The following is a 26,969-nucleotide window of genomic DNA, read 5'->3' on the forward strand; positions in this document are numbered from 1 at the left end:
AGATACCGAGGGCGCCCTGACCATTCCCATTTCACAGATGGGAAACGTGACGCTTCAAGAGGGCTGGATACACCACCAGGAAAAGGCTCTGCAGGCTGAGGAAGGCTGTGTAGGATGAAAAGAGGAAACAGCCTTGCGGGGAGGCCGGGAAAGCCATGCTCTCCTGTTTGTGATGACGCCCCTGTGTTCTGGGGAGAAGGCTCGGCCTCCCCACTCTGACAGGCTGTGTCCTGGGGGCCCGGGCGAGGCTCTGTCTCTGGAGGGAGCCCAGACAGGGCGTGTGGGGCCAGAGTGCCGGGAGAGGAGACCCCCGCTCCAGCCCCGCCTTCTCAACCGCAAACCCCAGCAAGGCGGCCGCCGTCACTGCTTCAGGGACCGCGAAATTACATCTCTCCAAACACCCCTTTCTTCCTTTTTTTTCTTTCTTAATTGCTATGACTAGAATAATCCCAGTCTGTCTTCTCTTTCACCCTTGATGCTGAGTTTAATTTAATAGACTGTAGCTGCTGTGCCTCTGATCTTTAAATGCCATGTTTATTTGCCTTATTAGCGTGGATGTGATGTCTGAAGAAAGTGTGCAGATGTCTTGCGAAGTGGGTTTCGACGAGCGGTCTGATTGGTTCAGCGGTCTTGCTGTGTTCGTAGCCCCAGGTTGAGATCGACGTGGACGCAAAGCCTTCCCCTCCCGAGGGTTTGCCAGACCCCACCTGAGTGCGGGGCTGGCGGGGAGGTTGAGCAGGCAGTAGGGGGCTGAGGCTGCCCCTGCTGAAGGTTCTGGAGTCCTGCCTGGGAGAGTCCTGTTTGGAGGCCCGAGACTGGACGGTGCCCCTGCCCTCCCAGAGGTCAGAGCTCCTGTGTGTGTGGCGGCCCCCTGCCCTGACTCCTGCACCTCAGACATCACGCTGGCCAGACCAGCGGAGGTTGAAACCTGAAGGGCCCTGGCTTCATGATAGGCCAGTACGAGGTCCCTGGAATCCACTGGTCATGAGCAAGGAGCCCGGGAGGGGACATGTCCTGTTCCAGAGGAAACATGCCCAGGAAATGCAGCCTGGACGTGGAGTCCCACCTCAGGGCCTTTGCACATGCTCATCTCTTTTCCAGATACCCTTGTGGACTGACTCCTGGATGCATTCCAGCCTCTGTTCAAATGTCCCCTCACAGAGGAGCATGCCCTGGGCCACTTTGCCTGAAAAAGCGCCCCCCCCCACCCCACCGGCTCTCTGCTCCTTTTTCTTTTATTCGCAGTACATGGTGTACCTGACACTATAATTCACTCAGTTTACCTTTTGCCTGGTCCTCCAGGGTGTCGGTCAGCTCTCTGGGACCAGGAGCCCTGCAGGGGGTCTCCTGCTTCCCTGTGGCCGAAGGGAGATGCCACTTGTTGTCCCCAGGCCTTTCTGTCACGGGAGGTCTGCTCTTGAGATGACCTTAGGGGAAAGGGAACAGGGAGGTGGAAGGCGTGAATGGAGGAGAAAATGGCTCGCACAGAAAATTAGAGACATGTGGACAGACAGACAGACACACCAAAAGAGGCAAGGATAGAGCTGCACCTGTGGAGAGACCCTCAGAGACATAGAGAGACAGAGATACCAACAGACAGAAACAGAGACAGAATTATAGGTGCAGAAAGAGAAGCAGAGGCCCATGCCCAGAGAGACAGACGGAGAGGGTGTGTCCGGTGAAGGCCAGAGGTGCCCCTGGGGGCTGGGAGGCAGATGCCAACAGGGCCGGGAGAGGCCCGCAATAGCCCGTTTCTTCCTGGTGCTGAAAAATCGAGCGCCTCCCCTTCCCTGTGTCTGGAATCCCAGCTTCAGTTGTCTGCTCCTCCCCTAGACACTCAGACGCAGAGAATTCAGATGAGTTTTGGGCTGGCTCATTTCCAGGTAAGAGTCTGTCCTAAGGAGAAAATCTCCTTAATGGGGAGGAAAACAGAACTGACATCACCCCGGGCCCAAATCATGCAGGTTCTTCTTTAGCAGGTCCTGGGAGTTGGCACACGGTTATCAAAGACACGTGATGCACCAACACCCCCACCCCCACCCCCCTGGTGGCAGCAGTGTGGGCCCCGCGGATTCATTCATGGGCTACCTCTGAAGGACACCACGTGTGGCAAACTGGTGTCTTTAAAATAGAAAAGTTGAGTCACATCCTGAAATCAGTCCAGGAGCAGGTCCTGGGATACAGCAGACACAACGATGGCGTAAACAGGCACCAGAGATCACCTTTCAGGCAGACAGTGATGGGAGAGCATCCTAAAGACTTCCTCGGTCACCCGTCAAATGTCCCCTGTGCCCCTGGAGGCAAAGCCTCTCCAAGGCACTCTGTGTCCCCATCTCAAAGCCCAGCCTGCGGCCAGGCACGGAGCAGGGACCCAGTAATGTTTGGTGTATGAGCTGGAGGGAGGAGGGAGGAGGGAAGAAAGGAAGGAAGGAAGGAAGGAAGGAAGGAAGGAAGGAAGGAAGGAAGGAAGGAAGGAAGGAAGGAGGGAGGGAGAGAGATAAGGAAGGAAGGGATAGATGAGCAGGTAGGTGGCAGATGGAAGGATGGATGGATGGGTGGTTGGATGGATGGACCCTCATTGAGGGAAGCAGATGGAAAGTGTCCCTAGAGGGCCGGGGGTGTCCAACGGAAAATCAACCCAGAATACCATGAGGCACGGCTCACTGGTCTACAGCCCTCCCCAGAACTCCGCCCCTCGGACGCCATCCTTACCCCCATCTTGAAACCTACCCCCGGGCTTTCCAAGGGCAGGACCTGAGAGCAAGTCTGCTCCCTCCCTCCCCTTCCCCTCCTCCCAGGACCCACTCAGGCCTGTGCTCACCTCCTTTTCCACGTTACCGTGGGAGGAGTAGCGCCTCTGTTGATGGGCACATGCAGGTGTGGCTGTCCTTGTGGCTGTCCTTTGTGGGCACCACCCTCCAACCCCAGGAGTGTGCTACACGACCCCACATCTCTGCAAGGCCAGAGCACCAAGCAGTCAGAGCTTGTCTTCCAAGTCAGAGCCTGTCCCAAGGCGCTGCTGTCAGGGACCACAGGGCGTCGGCCCAGCTGCTTCTGGCCCCGGAACCTCTGTTTCGTTTCTTCCTTTTTCATGGCAGATCCTCACACCTCCCTCCAGGCTGCAGGGGAGACAAGAGTAGGTAAAGCCCGCGGCACAGTTTCTGGAACACAGGGGTGCTCGGAGGACCACAGGCACTGCTTTCTCTGCAGGCAGAAGGAGAAGGTCGAGGGCTGTAGGATCCGACAGGCCTGGGACCACCCTGCCTCTCCACTTGCTCTCTGTGGGTTTCTGGGCAAATCGCTTAACCTCTCTGAGCCTTGATTTTCTGGTCTCTAAAAGGGGACCCAATGTGGTCACAATGTAAGAGGGCACTTTGAAAAAGCAGGACGTGCACACAGGGGTCAGTTGCATGACTTTTAAAAATAGTTTTGCTGTGGACAAGTGGGAGTTCCAATCCCAGCCAGCAGAAGCCCCCACGCCCCGCCCTGCTGAGATGGCACTGCTGGCAGAAGCTCCCCTGGAGGAGGAAACCCAGCTTCAGCCTGGTTCCAGGAGTGGGCCGTGGATAAAGGGTCACGTTCTCCATTCACAAGCTGTGGAGTTGAGGGAGCCCAGCTGGGACCTTGGCCAGAGCCAGGGACTGCGGGCACCGTCTGGTTAGCACCTCTGGGCACAGCCAGGGCGCTGGGGAGCCCGAGGGAGATGCAGGGCCGGGGTGGCAGGTCCTGCTGCTGAAGTGAGGTTCCCGGGTCCGGGTGACGCCCGCGGGCTTCAGAGGAGCGCGATCCCAGCCTGAGCCACCGTTCGCAGCCCTTCCCCCCACCCCACCCGCCCGCCTGCAGACCTGCGTGCCTGCTGGATGACGTGCCTTCCCCGGGAACGGCTTAGCTCATAATTTTCCAGCGCTTAAAGGCATCGTGTCATTATTTAACTCTCAAATGGGATTCTTAGGAATTGGAGAAATACGTTCTGCCAATTTCCACCCGCTTTGGTTTCCTTGCCTGGAGAGCCAAGTGCATTAAGCTATCACAGTGCGCCCGTGGGTGGAGGCGGAGCGAGGGGGCCCCTGTGCGGAGACAGGGCGTTAGGGAGGCGGGAACGCGGCCGGCTCCTCGCTGTACTTTTCCTGTCATTTATTGCCATTATGGAAATAGTTTGGGCATCATTTATCCAGTTCAGCGAACTTTCACTCTGCTCGGCCGGGAGCGGGGGACACGGAGGGGAGGGCCATGTCCTCAGCTCTCACAGGGTCACAGGGGCCGGGGGACAGACCCACGGGCGGCTCCACGGGCCAGAGTGAGCTCGGACCAGCGCTGACTTACGAGCAAAGTTGCTGCACGGGGCGGCGAGGGAAGGAGGATGTTCAGTAGGTGCAGCAGCCCTTGGGGGGAAGGCAAAACTCGACCTCTGACCACACCTAACACAGAACCCCAAGAAAGCATCAGTGATGGGGCCCCCGGGGCAGGGAGATCTTGCTGCAGCTTCCCAGGGAGGAGGGAAACCGGACAACGGTGCTCTCCCCCGGGAGCCGATGTCCTAGAGCGAGACAGACGGTAAGTCAGCAAGACACATGTGCGGCGTCAGGTAGCAACGTGTCCGTGGACAGAAGCCAAGCAGGAGAGTTACTGGGGGAGGAGGAGCAGAGAGCTCTCCTCAGTAAGGTGACATTTGAGCAGAGCCTGGAATGCAGTGAGGCGTCCGTCCGTGTGGGTATCTGGGAAGGAGAACAGCCTGTGCAAAGGCCCTGGTCACACTGCCTGGGCCTTACGGACAGGGCTTCATTCTTTGAGCGACGACGTGTGATGACACACAGGAAGGACCCCAACCGGGGAAACTCACCCGAGCCCTGGTGTCCAGAGTTTTGCTGGGGGTCGGTCACGGATGATAGCTCTGTGGCAGGCCTCAGCCTCCAGCCCCTCCAGAGGTGAAGCTGAGACCCGTTGACCCAAGACCGCACCCGGAATCGTATTGTGAGGGTAGACTAACCTGCCGACCCAAGGCCTCAGGAAACAGACACTCTTAACACGCGGGATCTTCCAAGGACGTAGAGGTGACCTTCCAGGCGCAGGTCAAGGGCCAAACCTTTCTTGGGAATGTGTAGGGTTTGGACAACCCAGACCTGCTCAGTTAACCCCTTACCGCACCATCACCACACACCTTCTGCTCCCGAGATGGGTGGGCAGGGAGCAGAGGGGGAGGAAGGGAAGGGCCCCATCCCAGGCCAGTTACGGTGCTGGAAGGTTCCGTTTTGTCACTTGATTTAACCCTCGTGACGACCCCGGGGTGGACGGTGTGTCCCCATTGTACAGAAGGGACCCCTGAGGTCCAGCAAGTCAAACGACCAGTCCCGGTCGTGTCAGCCTGTCACCACGCCTTCTCCACGCGCGTGTGACGTGGACCACGGATGCTCTCTTGGAAGGATGCTTTATCCATGGAGGCGTCTGCAGAAGGTTGGTTCTGAGGAAGATGTGGTCCTCTCCTGGGCGGGCCCCCAGCGCGGCCAGGAAGGTGCCTGGAGTGGGTGGGGAGCTCTGTAGGACCCGCTCTGCTGCAGGTCCTCGGCCGAGCTACTTACATTCTCAGGTGGTTGCCGTGGCCCCAGCTCATCCTCTCCCAGGGTGCCTGGCGCATAGGCTCGGGCATTTGCCTGGTAGACATAGAGCTGCCTCCTGCGCATGTCGAGAGGACGCCTGGATGCCTGTCGTCCTGCCGACTCCCCGGGGCTGCAGGGACAGATGTGCAGCTGCAGACCACCTGTGCTCTGCTCCCCCATCACTCACCTGAGGCATTTTGGAGAAGCCTCTGGCGCTCAAAGGTGCGAGGAGTTGAGTCTTGTCTTCTTGACTGTAGGCAGGAGCGGGGAACTGTTCTAACATCCGCCCTGCAGCTGTCGGCCCATGACAACCTAGAGTACCCTGGATAAAGAAGCACTGACCTTGGGGCCGGGAGACCTCAGTCAGAGTTGCTCCCTCAGCTGCTCAGCTACTGCATGACCTTGGACACGTTGCTGCCACTCTCTGGGCCTGGGTCCTTTTCCCGGGAGGGGTGCGGTCAGGGGCCCAGAGGTCTCGAAGTCCCTCGCGGCTCTTACAGTGGGGCTGGGTGCGGACCGCTTGTGTGGGTGTCGCAATACCAGTGATGGTGCCTGGGTGACAACTGTGTCATTCACTCACCCATTTATTCATCCATGCCCTCGTCCACCAGCATCTACTGGCACTCACTTCACGTGAGGCGTTGGGCCAGAGAGCTGGCCAGATCCTGTCCTGGCCCTCGAGGAGCGTCCAGGTGGATGAAGGGACGAGGAAATCCATTTATGGTGGAGCAGGTGTCGCGGGGGGGCTGTGGGCGTCCAGAGGAGCAGCGAGGGGGCCTGTGTGGGAGGGTCGGGAGGGTCCGCAGGCGTCCTGCGTCCGGTCTTCACCTGCCGACGGCTCTGCAGTGAGTAAGGGTCTGCTCTCTGAGCCCCGCTTCCCTCCTGTGCAGATGGGTAGCTGTCAGCAGCCCCTCCCCGTGTGCTCTCCCAGGCCTGCCCAGGGCCTGCGGTTGTTAGGGACTCCAGCTCCATCCTCGAGGCGCTAGGGACACCCTGAAGGGTGTTCAGAGGGTGATTTGCATGATTTGGGAGAAGAGGAAACTCGTGTAGGTGGAAGGGTCAGAGAGCACTTTGGGCCTCTGGCTGGCATGCCTGCAGGTTCTATCGGCTGGGGAAACACAGGCCACATGGGTGTGAACCCAGAGGCGCTTCTCACCCTCCGTGGCCCTCGTATGTGGTTCGTGCGGGCCAGGCCCCCACAGGAGTGCGTGAGTGTGGGAACACGGTGTGCCCCCCACCCCCGAAGGAACCGGGCCAGGCTCACCACCTGCCCCCAACCTGACCGGGAAGGGGAAATTCCCGATTCACACGGAACCTCCACCTCTTCCTTCACACGGAAACTCCACCTCTTCCTCTGGGTGGTCTCCCTGCTGAACCCCCAACCCACAGCCACCCTTGCAGGTACAGGTTGGAGAAGTCTCTCCTCTCACACCCTCCCTTCTGGAAAGTGGTTCCTGGTGAGGATGGGGGGGCTACATGTGGTGGGCGTGAAGTTCATGGGCTCAGAGCCAGGCCGGTGGGGTTCTGACTCAGCTCCTCCTCTTATTACTTCACCTCTCTGTGCCTCAGTCTCCTCCTCTGGAAAATGGGATGGTGCTTCGTCCTCACCTGGTGGAGGGTTGGGAGGATGAACGGAGCTGGTGCATCCAAAGCACTTAGCATGGAACTTGACACATGGGGGATGATTATTGATGATTGTTTATTGATGATGATTGGTCACCATTACTCGTATTACTGCCACCTGATATCACAAGCAAGTGACGTCTCAGAGATGTTGGTTGACTTGTCCAAGGTCCAGGATTAGAAGAGAACGGAGGCATCTGCAAGCCCAGATCTCGACACGTCAACCCAGATCAGGCCATGGGGCCTCGCGCTGAGGAAGGAGAGGTTGGGGGCCTGCAGAAACCCAGGGGCAGGGGTGGGAGAGCATCTTTAAGGGCACAGTTTGGAAATGGACATCTGTAGGTTATTGGATTAACTATTCAGTTTTGTCATTGAATCAACCTTTGTTTTGTATTCCATGAACTTTTTGCCATTAAGACGTGTCCGTCGAATGTCTCCAACTTCATGACCGAAAGTATTTCTTTGATGTTTACTGAGATGGGGAGCTGTGTTCAACGTATCTTATTTCCTACTTAGTTTTTGTGCCTTGTATTGAAATATTCCTCTGAACATTTAAAAATAGGATTGCCTTCCAGATCACCCATATCTCATGTGCCAGTGCCTCTTTACATTCTTTTCCTCTTTGAAAATGTTCAATATATCATTTGCGCTGCCTTTAATAGAAACTGGATAGAGTCAACAGTTACTCAAAAAATCAATTTAGAGTGTCAGATTCTATAACCAGGGAATTGGCGTATAAAAATGTTACCATTTTATGCCAGGACCACCTAAGAATAAATGAGGACCCTTGTTTTTAAAATATTGACTTGTAAGAGTTTCTTGGATCTAAGAATACACTTTCTAAAAGCTGTGCAGAAGCTTAGAGCACCACTCCTGGGACTAAATCCTAGGGAACAATCCAGGATGTATTAAAGCAATGAAGATGTGTATAAAGGGCGGAGGGGCTTGTGATGGAAATTTTTTAAAAAATAAAAAGAAGGCAATTTCCAAAATACACAGCACATAGCAGGCATTCAGTATTTTTAGAAAGACTTTAGGAAAGTTTATCCTAACCAGTGACCCATCAATATTGCCACACGCACTGGATGGAATATTACACAGCAGGCAGCAGGCTAGCCATTTAGTTATACAATTACACCAAAATTCGGGCACAGGTTGCAATGGCCGTACTAGACACGTGTTCACCTGTGGACGAGGGCTGGACAGGTACAGAGGGATAAAGGGACCCAGCTGATGGTTGAAACAGAAGCTTCTCTTCTTGTTATTGCTGTCGCTGCTTTCTGTTGTTCTTGTTCTATTATTTTTTAAGTGATTCCAAGAAGCGTGGAGGGTGTGTCCACATATGACGAAGGAAATTTTATTGGATGTGGATGGCTATATTTTAAGCATTTTTCTAAGGATAGATTCCAGGTCACAAGGGTCGCCTAACCCGGTCCAGCCCCCAACCGGCTTTGACACTAAGCCTGGGTTCCCAACTTTGTGGCTCCTGCTTCCCTGCCTCCAGCTTTCTCCCAGCTCCTCTGCCCTCCCCACTCCTGCTGGGAATTCCTAGCTGCACCCCTTCCCACAATGAGGCAGCTGGTGGATTGGGAAGCTTTTGGAGCTGCATTATCTGGTCTGCAGCAGGTCATTTTGTGTTATGATTTGTCTCCTTCTATTTGGGTGCTTCCTATTGGAAGTGACACTTCTGGGCTCTCGAGGGGCCTGGCACCCTCCCAAATTGGCAGGTTCTCTGGGAGATTGTGTGCATCCATGCACGTCACCCTGGGCAGCAGGGCAAACAAGTCAGACACGGCAGGGCCTGTTCCTGGGTAGCGACTGGCCTGTCTCATTCATAGGACATGCTGGTGTGTCCTTCCTGACAAAATACAAAGTGACATGTGCTGCCCGGCCTCTCCACGCCCCCTCCGCATCAGGGTCACCAGACTCACTGTGGCCTTTGCAACTGTGCCTGGCTGAGGGCTTGCAGAGTAGCTGTCAAAGCAGGGACATCTGCTGGGGTTGGACGTGGCCCGTGTGTCAAGGTGAACAACAGGGGCTCTTCCCACTCCAGGTGAGCCCTGCCCACGTCAGGGCAGTGCCCAGGGACAGGTCCGAGGACACAGGCCTCATTTAGCCCTGATGGTTGTAACCCAGTTCTAAAGACCCCACCAGTTGGAAAAAGATCCATCGCAAAGGTCCCACCTTGGATCATCTTAAGACCTCCAGAAATAAAACCAACATAGAACCATTCACAGAACTGGAAGCTGGTAGAAGGTGCCCAGGTTAGAACCTGAGTCAGATACAGCCTCACTCTGTCCTTTATGAGCCGGGCACGTGAGTCCATCTGCTTGCGCCTGTGTCTACATTTGTGCAGAGAGAGTGGCTGGCTGGGATGGAGATTAGGTGTGGTCACCCACCCCGTGGCTTTATCCTGGGCCTGGAGCAGCCTCGGCCCTGGTGGCCCTGGCGGGGCTGAGGTCCCCGGGCATTGCTGTGTCTCCTCTGGGCTCTGGGCCGTGGCCGCTGCGTAGCCTCTGCCTGGGACCGGGGCCTGCACTGCTTCGTTACAGCTGCAGGAGGCTCCCTGCCAGCACCTGGGGCTGATTGTCAGGGCCACTTCGGGAAACATCCCCACCCCTTTGTCCAGTGCCCTCTTCTTCCCCTTCCCTTCTCAGTTCCTGCCGGCTCCTCTGCCAGTCGTCCCCAGACCCTCAGGCACACATAGAGCCCTTGCCAGTGTCCATGGGAGCCCCCGGCACCTCTCCCAGGTTCCCTGGGAGCCCCCAGCACCTCCCCCGGGTCCCCTGGGAGCCGCCGGCACCTCCCCCGGGTCCCCCGGGAGCCCCCGGCACCTTCCCTGGGCTTTGAGAGCCCCTGGCCCCTCTCCGGGCCCTGAGCTTCTCCCTGGCTGCACACCCAAGGTCCTTTCCTTGTGCTGCAGCCCCACGCCCTGGATCTTGGGCTCCCCAGGGGCGGCTCCCCTGCCCTGCTCCTCACCAGATGCGGCAGGAGCATTGCTCATTCAGAGGGGACACTGGCACAGCCCAGAACAGGCTCCTGGTGGCCCCATGCTAAGCGGGGTTGAATAAGCCCTTTGCTGCTGGTCTGTGAGGAGGTCCTGGGAGGGGCAGCATCCAGGAGGAGGGCCCGGGTAGCGCCTGCTGACTGACAGGTGTGGAGTTTTCAGGATCTGAACAGGAAGTACAGCTGCCTGGCACCACCAGCCGCAGAAGCCCCGCCCACCCCCTCCGCACGCTCGGCGCAAAGTCCGCACAGAAGAGAGCTCAGGAAAGGGGTGCTGGAAGGAAATGTTGAGCTGAAGGGAATTCTGAAGGGTACGGCAGGGGTTAACTGAAAGGTCCCCACTATGGAGTAAGGGGAGCCAGTGGGAGCGGAGCACCCTGCGGGCAGCCTCGCAGCGTGGCCTGGTCCCAGGTCCTGCCCCAATTTCCATCCTAAGGTGTTGGTAGAGCTGCAGGTGGAGATGCTGAGGTGATCCCCGGGACCAGGCCCTGCCCAGCCCAGCGCCATCCTGGAAAGAGCCACGGGCAGGTGTCATAGCACCCAACACAGGTGGGCACAGAGCGTGAGCAGTGCCACGGCAGTGGGGCTGGAAACCACATGTGGAGGGGCTGCTCAGGAGATGAGCTCCTGGGATGGACTTGGAGAGGTGGGCGCTGGCACGTGACTCTGAGTTTGGGCACGGAAAATCTGGGCCCCCTCTGGGCTGCTGGGAACACTGCCTGGGCTCATTTAGGGCTGGGCCTGAGTTCAAGACATGGAAACAACCTAAATGTCCAAGGATGGATGAATAGATAAAGAAGATGTGATGTATACACACAATGGGATATTACTCAGCCATAAAAAAAAGAATGAAATAATTCCATTTACATCAACATGGATGGACCTGAAGATTATCAAACTAAGTGAAGTAGGTCAGACAGAAAAAGACAAATACCATATGATATCACTTACATATGAAATCTAAACTGTGACACAAATGAACTTACCTACAAAACAGAAACAGACTCACAGACAAAGAGAACAGACTTGTGGTTGCCAAGGGGGAGAAGGGGATGGGGGAGGGATGGAATGGGAGTTTGGGGTTAGCAGATGCAAACTATCATATAGAGAATGGATAAACAACAAGGTCCTCCCGTGCAGCACAGGGAACTGTTCAATATCCTGGGATACACCATAATGGAAAAGAATATGGAAAAGAATAGATATGTGTGCATAACTGAACCACTTTGCTGTACAGCGGAAATTAACATAACGTTGTAAATCAACTATACTTCAATAAAATAAATTTTAAAAAAAGATTGGGCTTGAGGAGAAGCCCTAAACCAGGCAGGAAACCCACAGGTAATACTAACACAGTTCCTGAGTGAGATGGGCTGCGGTCAGCGTGCAAATGCTGACACGGCAGAGAGCGTTGCCCGCCAGGCTCTGCGAGAGGGGGAAATGGAGTCAGAAAGTCCAGACGCGCGGGGTGGGTCCCCGGCCCTGTGAACACCCCCAGGGACAGGAGTGCATGCCCGGGGGTGCCGCAGAGAAGGTGGACTTGAGCCGACAGTCTGGGCTTAAACTGAGATCCCTGTAGTTGCCCTGTGATCCTGAGCAAGGCAGGTGATACGCCTTGAGCCTCCGTTTCCTCACCTGTAAAATGGGAAGGCGGCTCCTGGTCCATGCAGTTATCCTGTCCCAGGGAGGCTGAGCTCCACCCTGGGCGTGGTGTCCAGAGCGTGTGAGCCCCTATGTCTGTTAATCCCCGCCAAGACGCCTTTCCCGTTGGAGGGAGACCATGCTCCCGGATCCTTGGGGCGACTTGCCCAGTGTCCCCCCACCACTGCCATTGCGCCCCCTCGAGGGCAGTCTGAGACCCCTTCCCTCGCTCCCCCACCTGGCTGGTACCAGACTCCCCGCATCACACTCGGAATCTCAAGCCACGGCACGGAGTGTTCGTGAATGACCTGACCTGCCTATCAGTGCCCAGGACTGCCTTCATTCTCTTTCCCTCGCTGGTCCCGTGAGGGTTTATTTGTCCATCCTGGGCAGTGGACCAAAGCCTCATCTTTCTGGGGCCCGTGGAGTTGTTGGTTCCTGAGGACAAGGGTGGCCCTGGGTGGTGGCCCCTCGACGTCCGTCCCTTCTCATCTTGCATCGCAGACTGGAGCTCAGCAGGACGGTCAGCTGGGAAACCGTTCTGACACACATCACCTCCTCTGGTGGGAGGGCCCGGGGGGGACACCCGGAGACCGGGGTTGCGTCCTGGCTGTGCCCCGGATCCCCAGCAGACTCTGCACACGTCCCTTCCTTTCTGGGCCTCGGTTTCCCCACATGTAAAGTGCAGGTGGTAATTCCCATCCCTGGCGCGGCTTTGGGCTCCGTCCAGGTGCTGTGCACGCCGACAGGGCAGGGCTGGCGCCGATCCTCGGGGTTCACGTCATCGGGCCGCGCGAGGCGAGTCCACGCAGCGGCGCCTCGGGCTGGAGAGAGGTCCACACGGATGCGGGGCGGCGTCAGCGCCCTTCAGGCAGCCCCGTGACGTGGGACCTGCCGCCTGCCTGTGACCACCAGCCTGCCTCAAGCTCACACCCCTCACGCCGTGTCCAGTCTCACCGTGGGTGTCTGAGATCTGTGCCGTCAGCCCCTTTTTTTTTTTTTTTGGGGGGGGTACACCAGGTTCAATCATCTGTTTTTATACACATATCCCCGTATTCCCTCCCTTCCTTGACTCCCCCCGCCTCGAGTCCCCCCCACCCTCCCCGCCCCAGTCCTCTAAGGCATCGTCCATCCTCGAGTTGGACTCCCTTTGTTATACAACAACTTCCCACAGACTATTTTACAGTTGGTAGTATATATATGTCTGTACTACTCTCTCGCTTCGTCTCAGCTTCCCCTTCACCCCCCGCCCCCTCCCATACCTCGAGTTCTCCAGTCCATTCTCTGTATCTGCATCCTTGTTCTTGTCACTGAGTTCATCAGTACCATTTTTAGATTCCGTATATGTGAGTTAGCATACAATATTTGTCCTTCTCTTTCTGACTTACTTCACTCTGTAGGACAGATTGTAGTTCTATCCACCTCATTACATATAGCTCCATCTCATCCCTTTTTATAGCTGAGTAATATCCCATTGTATATATATGCCACATCTTCTGTATCCATTCATTTGTTGATGGGCATTTAGGTTGCTTCCATGTCCTGGCTATTGTAAATAGTGCTGCAATAAACATGATGGTACAAGTTTCTTTTGGGATTATGGTTTTCTTTGGGTATATGCCCAGGAGTGGGATGACTGGATCATATGGTAGTTCTCTTTGTAGTTTTTTAAGGAACCTCCAAATTGTTTTCCATAGTGGCTGTACCAACTTACAGTCCCACCAACAGTGCAGGAGAGTTCCCTTTTCTCCACACCCTCTCCAACATTTGTTGTTTCCAGATTTTGTGATGATGGCCATTCTGATCGGTGTGAGATGATACCTCATTGTGCATCAGCCCCTTTTATAGATAGACAAACCGAGTCTTGTGGCGGTCCAGGCCTTGCCCGAGGCCACACACTTGCAGGTGCGCCCCCTTTCCCGCCGGTGTGGTTTTCCCAGGTAGCTGGGTGACGGTAGGAGCAGGGGCGCATCCGCACAGGGGGAGGGGCGGGAGCTGAACATACGTCCCTGCCAGTGGGATAATTATAGAGTATGAAAATGGCTTAATTAAATCATTTTTTTAAAAGTGCGTATGTACAAACACTCAGCAATTAAGCAGCCGATTTGCAAACAGCAATTTTCCAACTGTACTTGCCTTCCACGTATCTATTTGCCCGATTTTTAGTCTTTTTTTTTTTCTTCAAATTTTTTAATTTGGATGCATCTAGATTGGACAATCACTTTCTGAGTTGCAGTTAGAAGAACTTGGAGATGGTATTAGCGCTGGGGAAGGTGGGGGTGGGGGTGGGAGTGGGGAGGAAACCTGGCCCAGAGGAGGCCCTGGGTGAGTGCTGTTCCCCCCTCCCTCGCCCCTTCCTTCCCCGCCCTCCTTCACCCCGCCTCCCTGCTCCCTCCCTCCAGTCCTCCTTCACTTCTGGACACACTGAGCTCTCACAGGCGTCTTGAGGCTCCTGAGATGAGGGGGGGAGTCTCTCCCCAACAGGCAAGTTCAGGGGTCACTTGTTGGCTGGTGCTCAGACATGAATCAAATCCAATCCCCACAGTTTCTATGGAAAACTTGCCCAGAGATGGATACTTGCTCACCCGAGGTCACACAGCCTTCCGGTCTGGTACCTTGTGCATGTCCGTAGGAACCCAACGAGCATTTGAGTGCCGCTGGTGTGCCTGGCCTGTGGACCCTTGGATGAGCTTGGTGACTGCTGTCCTCACTCCAACTGGGTGATCTGTATGGACTTCGGGGGAGGCGGTGTTAGATTCAGGGTTGGTGTCCTGGGGCTGTGCGGAGGGTGGTTTAGAGAAGAATCGTATCTCAAGCTTGGTGAGCTCACAGCAGAGGTCTCCGCACTCTGGGGAGGAGACCGTATCCCCATCATTGGGCGTCTTGAGTGTCCCTGGGCATCTCCAGTTTGCATCCTGAGGAGTGGTGCTTCTTTTTGGCAGCTCGCAGACACACAGGGCGAGGCAGGGACCACATTAACAGTCCGTCACTTTCCACTTCCGTTTCTTGGAATAAATCATCATAAGACAGATATCATCCCTGCTAGACTTGTTCCTTCACTTGAATTTCTTTGAGAAACAGGTGGCCTGCGCAAGTAATGCAGTGAAATATGGACACTTTTGCAGTCCCCAGGAAGCAACGTCTGCCTGGGCAAGGGTTTCCCCAAGGACCAGCCTCAGGGCGGGGATGCCAGGAGGTCAGGAAACAGGCAGGGACACTGCAGGTGAAGGGCACGTGACCACCGCCCTTTTCCATTCATGGGGACCCTGACTCCAACCGTCTGATGCCTCGAGGGGAAACCGATGCCCAACCCTGAGTGTGTGCCCAGGAGCTCATACTCAGTGGCAGCAAGGGGGGCACGGCCAGACCCCCGACCACCAGGCCCCTCTCTCCGAGGTTCTGAGCCAGCCTGATGCCATGGTGCCTCTCGGCCTCATGGGGTCTCGGGACTCCCCTGACCAGTGCCAGGCGAGGAGGTGGCCCAGGTTGTGGACACAGGGAAAACGTGCTGCTCTGAATGCACCCATCTGGAGCCCCACCGTGTCCTGCAGGCTTAGTGGGTGCCAGTGAACCAGCCTCACCTGGGGGCTTTCCTGCCTCCCAGCCCAACCCCTCGCCTCCCCTGAGCTGTGTGCCATCAGAGCAGCATCCTCCGTCCTCCGTGTTACCCAGGTGACCCTCTGTCTCCTCCCTCGCCAGCCCCAGCTCCCGGGCATGTGTCCTCCCCTTCCTTTCTGCTTCTCCCTCCTGCCACCCCCTCCACCCCAGTCATTTGTGCCACCTGCAGTCACTGCTCAGAGTCTTCCAGAAACAGCGATGACCAGCTCCTACCGGGTACGCTTTAGACAATGTCTAACAGTTTCTCACGGTCACTCCACTCATCCCCTGTACGGCCCCTTCTGGACGGGGACACAGACTGGACCCCGCAGAACCCCACTCACACCACGCAGAGTCTGTCCACAGCCTCAGCCTGCGTCCAGACCAGCTGGTAGAAATAGGGTGCAAGCCACACGTGGATCGTCATTAAAACGTAGAAACAAGTGACATGAAAAGGCCTAGAGGAGCCTTAAAGGCATATTAGTCAGTGAGAGAAGCCAGTCTGAAAAGACTACAGACTATATGACATTCTGGAAAAGGCACAACTATGGAGGCAGTGAAAAGGTCAGTGGTTATGGGGGTGGGGCAGGGAGGAGGGGTGCATAGGTGAGCCCCGGGCGTTTTAGGGCAGCGACACTGCTCTATGACACTGTAACGGTGGATACATGTCACTGTACACATGTCCATAGAAGGTACAACCCAAGAGAGACCCCTCGTGTAAGCTCTAGCCTCTGGGTGATGGTGGCGTGTCAGTGCAGGTCCGTCAACTGTAACACACGTGCTGCTCTGGTGGGGGGTGCATGTCGTGGTGGAGATTATGCACGTGTGGCGGGGGGGACATGGGAAATCTCTGTACCTTCCTCTGTTTAGCTGTGAACCCAAAACTGCTCTTAAAAGAATAACTCTATTAATTAAAGAAACGGGTGCAATGAATCTTAATAATACATTTTATTTAACTCAGTATATCCCCAATATTATGTCAACATGCAGCCGCTAGAACATTATAATGAAATCGTTTACGTTCTTCTTATCTACTAAGCGGAGGCCGGAATCCAGAGCAGGTCCAGATCCTCTGCGGCTCTGGGGCCGTTCACACCTGCCCCTGTGCACCTCTTCAGCCTCTGGCCCTGCCATCCCGCTCACAACCCACGGTAGCCCTCCTGCCCCCACCCTGCTCCTAGCTGTGCCTCAGACCTGGCTCCAGTGCCCACCTCCTGCCCCCAAAGATATTGCAGCCTAATCCCTGGAGCCTCTGAACATGTCACATGGCAAAGGGGACTTTGCAGGTGTGACTAAGATGGGGAGATGGGGAGGGAGTTCCCTGGCGGTCCAGTGGTTAGGGCTCAGCGCTTTCACTGCCGCGGTCCCGGGTTCAATCCCTGGTCAGGAAACTAAGATCCTGCAAGCTGTGCGGTGAGGCAAAAAAAAAAAAAAAAACATTGGGGAGCTGACGCAGGATTAGCCATGTGGGCCCTGAGTACTCACAAGGGTCCTTACAGGAGGAGTCGGAGGGGGATTTGATGACAGATGAAGAGATGTGACAATGGGAGCAGAGACTGAAGGGGTTCACTTTGAAGATGGAATGCAGGAGGACTCTGGAAGCTGGAAAAGGCCAAGAAACGGATTTTCCCCTAGAGCTTCCAGAAGGTGCAGAAGCCTTGACTTTAGCCCATAAGACCATGTTGGACTTTTGACCTCCAGAACTGTACGGTCATGCTTGTGTCTTGTTTTAAGCCACTAAGTTTATGGTAAGTTGTTACAGCAGCCACTGGAAACTCATACCTTCCCCCGTGGGACGGCCACCCAGCCAGCAGCAGCCTCGCTCTCTGGGCCTGTCATCCACTGGGACCCCCTCAAGGACAATGGGAGATGAAGAGGGCCTGGGCGGGGCCGTGGATTCGTGGGGCTGGAATGTAAACTATTTAGGAGGAAGAGTCAGCAGGACAGATTAGGTGGGCTGTGGGGGCTGCGCGGGGCCGGGGGAGCTGAGGATGGCCCCTGGCCCTGGGCGGTGTGACGCCCCTCTTAGATTCTCCCAGGCTTCTCTGGACGTGTCCATCTGTCTGTTCTCTCTGTCCCACCAGCCAGCCTGTCATCCCCATGGAGCAGGACAGTGTCTGTCCTACTCACCAGGGGATGACGTGACCGGCACATAGTAGGTGTTCAAGAAACATATGTGGTGGCAATGAATTGGAACAAAGAAAGAAATCTGAATTCCCAGTCCCAGTGTGAAGCTTAAAGTGTAAAAGAGCTGAACAAATATTGAATGAGTGAATGAAGGAATGAACTGAGGTCCCCAGTCTCTGGCAGGTGGCCTGGAACCTGGTTGGGGTTAATGGCTATTTGAGGAATTGGATTTGCATTGTCCTGCGTGGGGAGGTGTTTCTGACGCCTCCATAGCTGGTGATGCAGTGGCAGGACTTTGCTTTAAACAGACCCCTCTTTCCCTGTCCAGAGAGGAAAAGGGGTGGGGGGGCTGACCTCAGGGCCTTTGTACCTGCCCTTCCCTCTACCTGGGATGCTGTACTAGTTCCTCGGGCCGCCATACAAAGTGCCACACGCTGGCTGCCTTTAGACAATGGAAATTGTTGTCTGCAGTCTGGAGGCTGGAAACCTGGGGCCCAGGTGTCAGCAGGGTTGGTTCCTTTCGGAGGATCTGGGGAAAATCTGCTCCGTGCCTCTCTCCGAGCTTCTGAGTGAGGCCAGCAATCCTTGGCCTCCTTGTCTGTCTCCTTGGTCACATGACGTCCTCCCAGTGTGTCTGTGTGTCTCTGGCCACATTTCCTTCTTTGCGTGACACCAGTCATTGGATTACGGTCCATCCTACTCTAGTATGACCTCATCTTAACTTAATTCTATCTGCAAAGACCCTATTTGCAAATGAAGGTCATAATCACAGGTTCTGGGTAGACATGAATCTAGGGGAGACGTTACTTAACGCAGTATAGGTGGCTTTCTTGCACCCAGGCACATAGCACCCTCTCCTCCTTCCTTCTCATCTCAGCCCAGGCATCACTGGGTCTGAGGGGCCTTCCCTGCCATACTCTCTGAGATGGCACTCCACTGCCCCTCCATCGCCCTACCCTGTTATTCTTCTTCCCAGCCCTGTTACCTCTGACTGCTGTATTTTTGCTTATCTGCTTATCATCCTCCTCCCCGGCCCCATGAGATTGTAGGTTCCTGGGCAGCAGAGCCTCGGTCCCGCTTGCTCCCTGCGGTGGGCCCACACCAGCAGGTGTCCTCGAGTGAGCAGGTGCGAACAGGCTGCTGTGGCCGCAGGTGGGGGAGCCAGAGGGGAGGCTGGATCCTGGGGAGGCTGCTGGGCTGGGCCAGGTGGGGGTCAGGATGGAGGGAAGGGGTGGACTGCCACGTGTCTGGGAGGCAGAGTCCATCACAGGTCTTAGAGACAACATCTGGGGGGTGGGTACCAGGAGGCTCAGAGGTTTCCAGGCACCCAGCTCCTAAGCACAGCTATTTGCTTCCGTGGGGGTTCTGGAATTTCCTCGGTCTCTGAATCGATCAGTCCTTGACTAATCCTTCCCTTCTTCCCAAAGAAAATCAATTCTCGGGGGTTTTGAGAGTAAGTGCTTCCCTAATTACACCTCTGGGGGTGGGGCGCTGCTTTGTTCTCTCCAGTGGGCCCTCCCTGGGGAGGCCGGGGGTGGGCAGAGGCCCAGGGGATCCTGTTGCGGGGGTGGGGAGTGGCCCCTGCTGGGTTCCCTGGGGGGTAGGGGGCAGGGGCTGCTTTCTGTCCTGGCCTGGGGAGGACCTTGTGACCTGAGGCCTTGGAGGGACACAGGGCCACTGAGCACCAAGGCTGGAGCCTCAGTGACACAGCAGGCTTAGGGGAGACTAGGGAGGAAGTGCATCCCTGTAGAGAGCACTGAGGATGTGCTCTGGGATGGAATTACTGCACTGCCGGGGGTGGGGCGGGGGGCGTTCATGCTGAGCAGCTCCAGGCCTCCCCCAGGGCCCCAGGCCACGCTGGGCACGTCTGGCACTCGTGGCCTGGTCCAGCCCCTCGGTGGACCCAGAGAGGGGAAGGGGCTGCTCGGGCCACCTGCAGGCCGGGCCCCACACAGCACTGGGGTCCCAGGATGGGATCCATCAGCTGGGATCTGCTGCCCTCGGCCCTGGAGCTCAGCTCCGTTCGGGCCGGTCTCAGCGGCCATCAGACAGATGGACAGGCCCGAGGGACACCAGCACCACAGGCCTCCGTGGCCTTGGGCTCCCATTCCTGTCCCTGTCCCCACCTTGGGGTGAGTTTTCTGACCGGTCAGAAGACAGGACTCTCTGAGAGAAGCTGAGGTCTCTGGAACTCCACATGTCGGTTTAGGGATGGGGTGGAACGTGCCGCTGGGGCCTGGCTGTGCCTCCAGCTCTGTGGTCACAGCACGTTTTAACCGGCTGGTCACAAGGAGTGCTGGGCCCAGGGTCACCAGGACTTGAGCTTTAACATGGTGTTAATTCCATGTCCCGATGTGTTGGTTGCTGTGAATGCCTTCTCTCTCTCTCTTGCTGCTGCGGCTGCTCTGGGCAGAGGTTACAGCTCGGAGATTCTCTCCTGCAGCCCTCGCCTTACAAACAGGAAAGTGGCCCCCCAGGTGGGAGAGACTGGCCCCAGCCTGGCTGAGTCAAGTGGGTGCCACCGGCCGGCACAGGGATTGGGGTCTGCATCCCAGCAGCTCCGGAGCTCGGGTACCTCCTGCTGCCCCTCCAGCCCCATGGGCGCACGTGGTCAGGGCAGAGGGTCAGCTCCCTGTGGGTCCCGAGGGTCCAGAGAGGGAAATGGACAAGCAGACAGACCTCAGGGCAGCAGGGAACGTTCTGTGGAGGAAACAGGATGCCAGCTGTTCGTGGGGCCGGCCAGCGCTCACATCCTGAGTTGGCCACTTGTTAGGCTGAGTGGTTTCAGGCAGGAATATATCCCCACTAAGTCTCCTCCTGGTCCTCTGGTCATCTACAAGATGGACAGAGTGACATAATCTGTCAGGGTTTTCTGAGGAATCAAGAAGATGGAAGGCCCTAGACGTGGTCGTTACCTATGAGACGCTGCGTAACCAGTGAGACGCAGATACAGTAGAGCTAACATAGCCCGCGGACAGGGCAGAGGACTGTGGACCGCCCCGGGCGGGTGGCTCCTGGGAAGCCTGGCTGGCATTCACAGCTCCAGACCTGGGAGGGTGCTCGGCGTCCCTGAGGGAGTCCCGGTCTTCTCCCTGGTGCCCTGGGGCATGCTGCTCCGGGAGCTGGAGAGGATACACCCAAGGGTGTCCTGGACGCTTCACCCACACTGGCGCACAGCCTGTGTGGGACGCCGTGTAGGCGGGATAACTCTGCACGTGGAGGGGCCCGTCGCTGACAGCTGTCGTCCTGTCCCCCCAGGTCTTCGGACTTCGGGACGTCCTACACCAAGCTCACCCTCCAGCCTGGCGTCACCACTGTCATCGACAACTTCTACATCTGCCCGACCAACAAGAGAAAGGTATGTGCTGCGCCGCTGTGCTGCTCCGCAGAGCAGGAGCCGCTGCCCGTTGCTCCTCTGGGGCCCTGACGCTGGGGAGGTGTCTAGCTCCCGGCTCCCCGCGTCACCCTTCCCACCTCCGCCTTAATTCATTTGGATGAATGAGTTTTAAAGCAGCAGCTGGGCCTTGGGGGGACGGTTATCCCGGTGCCTTTGTCCTCCCCCCACCCTGGGCCAGCATCCGTCCAGGCAAAGCAAGGGTGGAGGGCTGGTGGCCGCTCCGGAGGGGAGAAAGAACCTCTCTTTTTGGTCTGACGTCCCTGGAAAGCCACGAAGAGCGGTCGCAATCTGCTGCAGGGTTTTTGTTGTTGTTGTTGATTTGGCTTTGGTTTTTCATCTGAGCTTTACTTTCTGTTTTCTTGGTCTGAGCGAGTCTCCTGACGCTGCTCTCCACCTGCCTGTGGGTCTGGGAACGTTGCCACGTCCAGGCTACGGCCACCCCCACCAGGGTCCACGAGAAGACCCTTTTGCAAACCCGTGGTTGCCTCCTGACCACCTTGGGACCCCAGAATGAGGTCAGAGGAAGCACCCAGGGCGGAGCCATCCCGCGCACTTGACTCCCTCCAGGGAAGCAGACCAATGTCACAGAAAGGGACTCGTTCAGATCAGCCTCCTCCTGAGACACAGACGTAATCCCAGAGATTGGTGACACTGGGGATTAGAACCAGAGCTGACACTTGCTTAAAAGGCCAACCCATGGGCCCCGATAGATGCTCTGACTCGGTATAGAGCCCGAAAAACCTCTGTAGACTGACGAGCGTCCCAGGAAGGGAGTGGTTGATGCCAGATGGCTACGTGTGGAGGGCACTGGGGGGTCTGAATGTCATGCTGACGGCAGACTATCAGGTTGAGAGGAGTCAGCGTGCGCGTGAACTTGGCAGGTTCTGCAGGGACCAAGACCCCATCATAGAGTCTACGGAACTTGAGGACTGGTGTGCATCGCCGTTCACTGGGGGCTGTCCAGGGAATCCTGGTGGCACTTTCTAATGGGATGTTAGCTTTCTAAAGCAGGTCTCCCCCCACCCCCTTCCTTGACTTTTACTGCTGTAAAAGCTTCCTGATGGACAGGATTGGAATGCAGTGCTGGGGAGGGCTGCCTGGGACGGGGGAACTTCACAGGGACCCTTGTGCCTGCCTGGAGTGGACTCGGGACTGAAGGGAGAGAGGCAGGGAATTGGTTTTGCCGGTACTTGTATCTCCCTAGACACTGCCCAGGGACTTCACATGCATAATCTCACTCTGTCCCACAGCGGCCTAGGAAGGAGGTGTTCTTATCCCATTTTCCAGGGCAGAAAATTGAGGCATACAAAGGTGAGACGTACCACCCAATCACAAAGCTGGTGGCAGGAGGCCTGGATCTGACCAGCCTCACCCAGGTCCAGAGCTGAGGGTTTTTCTTGCGGAGGAATGAGAGTGAGTACGAGGGAATGACCCCGACCCCTACCAGCGGCTCCCCGGGCCCTCCTCATCCCGTGTCTGGTCAGCGCCAGCCCAGGTTGGTAAGGAGACGGAGCTGGAATTGAACCCTCGCTCTGCTGTGAGCTCTGCGCCTTTCCCGAGTGCCGCCCCCACCCTCTGGGCCACAGGGCTCTCCTGGGGGGGAGGGCAGCGAGGGACATGCCCAGGCAGCACCCCAGCCCAGGCCTGGGCGCAGCCGCGTGTGCAGAGCACGAGACCCTCACTGGCCTCAAGAGCTGAGTGCCTGGAAGCGGCAAGTCCGCCTCCCTGCCCGCTGTTACCTTTCTCCCTGGGGCCGCCGTGATTTGGATGGGAGACAAGGGAGGGCCCCTGGGGGCCAGCGCTGATCCAGGCCGGAGCCCCCCATCACCCCCAGACTCCAGCCAGCAGTGGATACAGGAGGCCATGCCACCCATCTCCTGCGTGTCCCCCAGTTTCTGTCTGTCCAGCCAGCCCAGTCCTGGCGCCTTCCCCCACACAGACCCCGCCATCTGTCACCAGCTGGGAGGACCCACAGGTGCCCCGGATGTGATGGTGGCTCCGGGGCCGGCCCCACAGTCTGTGTCCTCCTTTGGAAACGAGAAAGGCAGAGGTAACAGTGGCAGTTACAGAATGGGGGTCTCTGAGGCGCTGAGGTCAGGGAAGCTTCACGTAGAGGCCAGGCCCACAGCAGTGAGGACAGACAGACTCCCGTCCTGCACAAAGCCGCTGCCGCTGAGCCAATGTCCTGCTGTAAAGGGGGTGGTTGGGAGGTGGTTCATGAGACGATGGGTGGGGGCTCAGCAAAGGGGCTTCTAGGTCGGGTAGGGCGTCCGGGCAGGCCAAGGGCACCAGGAGTGAAGCATCAGTGTTGGTCACCTGGAGGCTCGGGGCAGATTGAGGGCTGAGGGCTCCGACCGGGGCGCTCCGCAGAGCCTCCTCTGCAGGCAACATAGGGAAGGGGGTGCAGGCAGGGAGACAGACGCATCTTTAGAAAAAGATAGGACGCTGATCTGCGGTGCCTGTGGGAGGTTATCAGATAATTTGGACATTTAGCCTGGAAATATCTCTGGGGGTAGAGGCTGGGTGCTCAGCCAGTATTAAAGACTGAAGGAACAATTGAACGGATGCCACAAGCAGCAGCTGGTCCCGCTGCAGGGATGCTATTGCCGTGTTGCCCGCCTGATCCGCAGACTCCCCCTGCACCTGGGGGAGCAGGTGCCGAGGGCCGGCTGGTGTGCTGCGTGCGAGCCTCCACCCCACCTGGATGGGGCCGGTGTGCGTGGAGCCCGGGGCTCCTTCCTGACGTTTTGTGGGGCACCCCGCATGTGCAGGGTGGTCCGGGGGGGCAGCACCCAGTCTGGGGAGCCCTGTCCTCAGTCCAGCTCTGCCATGGACCCCCTCCCCCGTGAGGGGCCATCAGGGAGGTCCCCAGGTGTCTCATGTCTTAATGCGGGCCATGATGGGGGGGAGAGTGGCAGGTGAGTACTGAAAGAACCTCACTCGTTACCGCCACTTAAGATACGCACTGAATCACGGCTCCCAAAGGGTCCCCTTCTCAATCTCTGGCACCTGCGAATGTCACCTTGTGTTTTAAATGCATGCAGAAGCAGAAAAGCCACAGTCACTGTTACAGAAAAAGCTGATATGAGACCACGTCAAGTAAAGAACGGGAAGCCACGGGGAGGCGGGGAAGGTAGAAGGGAGAATTGGGGGCCATGGGCTGATCTTCGAACTTCTGAAGGGTGGTCCTAGGGTGGGGAGACCAATCCAGGCAGGCTGCTCGGTGGAGGCTGCATTTTACTCGGGTCCATCTCCTCAACTGTGCACAGCCCTTAACACTCAGTCAACACTCAGGAAATACGGGTGCAACAGGCTGGACAGGGGATGGGGTGGGACTCCTTCAGGGAAACAGATTTCCACTTAATATAAAGCAAAAATTTCCTTTTGTCGTTGCATTAATGTATTCGCTCCTCTGTATCGTCTCAATTCCTAAGCCACGCCCTGGCCCTCATTCACAGAGTGCCGGGCCCTGGGCCAGAACCACATGTCAATCATAGTCGTTTATTTGTGCGGAGGTGGAGTGTGACTTGGGGGTCTGCATGATCACCTGTCTTGCCCAAGTGAGAAAACAGAGGCTCGGGGGAAGCTGGGAGAGTTGTCCAGGTTACCCAGCTGGTAGGTAGCAAAGCTGTCACTGATGCAGTACACATATTGTGTCTCTGAACTTGGCATTGACCAAGGATTTGAATCCAGTTCTGTTAGATGCCAGAGCACCTTCTGTCATGCCCTTGAGCTCAGCAGGCATCCTGCAGCAAAGTTCCAGGGAGCAGATGGGGTTCCCCATGTCTGTGCAAGCCCAGCCCAGACTACTGTGCTGGAGGTGGGGAGTCTGTAACGTGCTGTGGCTGGACCAGGCCCGATCTGACCACGGCTGAGCTGTGTGACTCTGGACAGATCCTATGTTTTCTCCAGGCCTCAGTGTCCCCAACCATAAGATGAGGGGGTTGACCTGGGGAGTTCTCCAAAGCCCCTTCCAGCTCCAGCATTCTGGACTCTCCTGGTCTCCTCCCAGTGGAAGAGCAACCGCTGGGGAATGAGATGCACGTGGGCAGAGTCCAGACTCTGCTCTGTTTACCGCACGTCTTGGCTTCTCCTCTGCAAGAGGGCAGGTTCCACCAGATCTCCAAGCTCCGTCTCAACTCCTACCCCCATCCATTCAACAGATGTGGGTCGAGGTCCTACAACATGTCAGGCTGCCTGCTTGTGCTGGAGAGCGAGAACCCTCTGTCCCATCTTGTAAATATCAGGTGCAGATTAAGCCCCTCCTATGTGCTAGGGTCCCTTGCTGGGCACTGGGATGTGGACGTGAACTGCACAAACAATGTGGACCTTCTTGAGCCTTTGAGGCTCTGGAGGAGCCCTGGGAAACTGACCCTCTCCGCTGCATTTTTGTGGGAGGAGTAAGAAAAGGGGCCAGAGTCGGCCTCCAGCACGAGAGGTTTACCCTAGAGTGAGTGTGATCTGGGAAAAGATCGGGTCCTTTATTTGCAGGGGCACCTGCTTGAGCGTGAGCGGAGGGCCTACCTCTCCAGTTATCAGTAATGGATAGGTTTTGCAGGAAGATGTGAATGCTATTAGGAGTCTATTTAGCAACAATTACAGGCTAAGCAGCACTTTATAGCTTCTTAAGAGACCACTTTGCAACCTGTCTTACAAAATGAATTCCCTTTTATTTTTGTCTCGCCTGTAGTATAACCAGAGCTCTCGGGCCTTGATACCCATGGGCAGGGCCTTCTACCATTGTCATGGCATGACCCGAGACCCTGGGGGCCCTGAGGATTCCTCAGCATCCGCTGTGTGCCTTCCATGCTGTCTGAATTCCCGGTTTAGCTTTGGACTAGCAGCACGTTTCTGACTCGGCCATGAGAACCCCACGGCAGGGGGAGAGGGTGGGAAGGCACAGCCCCGGGGAGCTGGCCGGGACATGGAATTGCTTTCAAGGGTCATGGTTTATATTAAAAATTCAAGTGAATTTTCACTTTACTTCATGACATATCGGTGTTGGTTTGAATACTAAAATCTCTAGCACACACATACACACGTACTTTCAACAAAAAGTCTCTGTTAACCTGATGATCCAGGAGAATGCTCTTGGTTTAAGCCCAGGACCCCTGGCCCAGCCACCAGCGTGGGCCCTCTTGGGTACATGACTCCTAATTTGAGGAGCACAGGGTCAGGACAAGGTCTCCATCTATTCATCTATTCGTTCACTCTGCTCACTCACCCGAGACGTTTTGAGAAACTGCCGTGTGCCAAGCGCTCAAGATGGAAAAGGGAATCAGACCAAAGTCTTGCCTTCGAGAAACAAGTGTCTCAGAGAGAAAACCATGGCTTGGAAGAGGCGGCACTGGTCGTGCTGAAGAGTGGCCCGAGTTCGGAAGGGTCTTTACGTATTAGGAGCGTTATGTACGTTATCTCTGATCCTTGCAACCCCCTGCAAAGTCAGGACTCGTGCGCCATCTCACAGGGGAAGGGACCGACACCAGACAGGTCCAGGAGCTCCTCCACGGCCACACGCCAGTGGACAGGGAAGTCAGGCTTTGCAGGAGGCCCGGGAGGACCCGCCATCACTGCCCCTCCCACTGCCTGCTCCACCTCTGAGGACGGGGTCACCGAGGCCTCCCCCTCCAGAGGATGGGAAGCCTAAGGGAGAGGGCACGGGCCTGGGAGCTGAGTTCAAATCCCAGTGCCATTTAGCCAAGCTCTCTGGACCTCAGAGCCCAGAGCCCTCCCCGAGGAGACGAGCAGCACTGCCTCCTGCCCCCGCTGCCCCGTCGGTGCCACTGTGTCCTGCAGCCGAGGTGAGGCCCTGGGCTTGTGATCATTCTACAGCCTGTGCCATGTCTGCTTCCGCGGGACTCTCGCAGCGTGAGAAAACACAAAAATAAGCACTTTCTTCCACCCCTGGTCTCTGGGTGCCTTTTCTGTTCCACGTGTGTAGAACAGGTCCTAGGCACGCTCTCTGTCTCTCCATCTCTGCCTCT

At 56.6% G+C, this 26,969-nt stretch overlaps 1 protein-coding gene across 1 annotated transcript in view; it reads left to right on the top strand.

Annotated features, from left to right (window-relative positions):
• SORCS2 (sortilin related VPS10 domain containing receptor 2) overlaps positions 1–26,969 on the top strand; it is a 489,055-nt gene that overhangs the window by 279,365 nt on the left and 182,721 nt on the right. The window contains exon 3 of the mRNA XM_057705965.1: positions 20,847–20,946. Coding sequence (XP_057561948.1) covers positions 20,847–20,946 — 100 coding nt within the window. The remainder of the gene's footprint in view (positions 1–20,846; positions 20,947–26,969) is intronic.

Source organism: Hippopotamus amphibius, chromosome 13 (assembly GCF_030028045.1).
Source record: "Hippopotamus amphibius kiboko isolate mHipAmp2 chromosome 13, mHipAmp2.hap2, whole genome shotgun sequence".
Taxonomy (NCBI): domain Eukaryota; kingdom Metazoa; phylum Chordata; class Mammalia; order Artiodactyla; family Hippopotamidae; genus Hippopotamus; species Hippopotamus amphibius.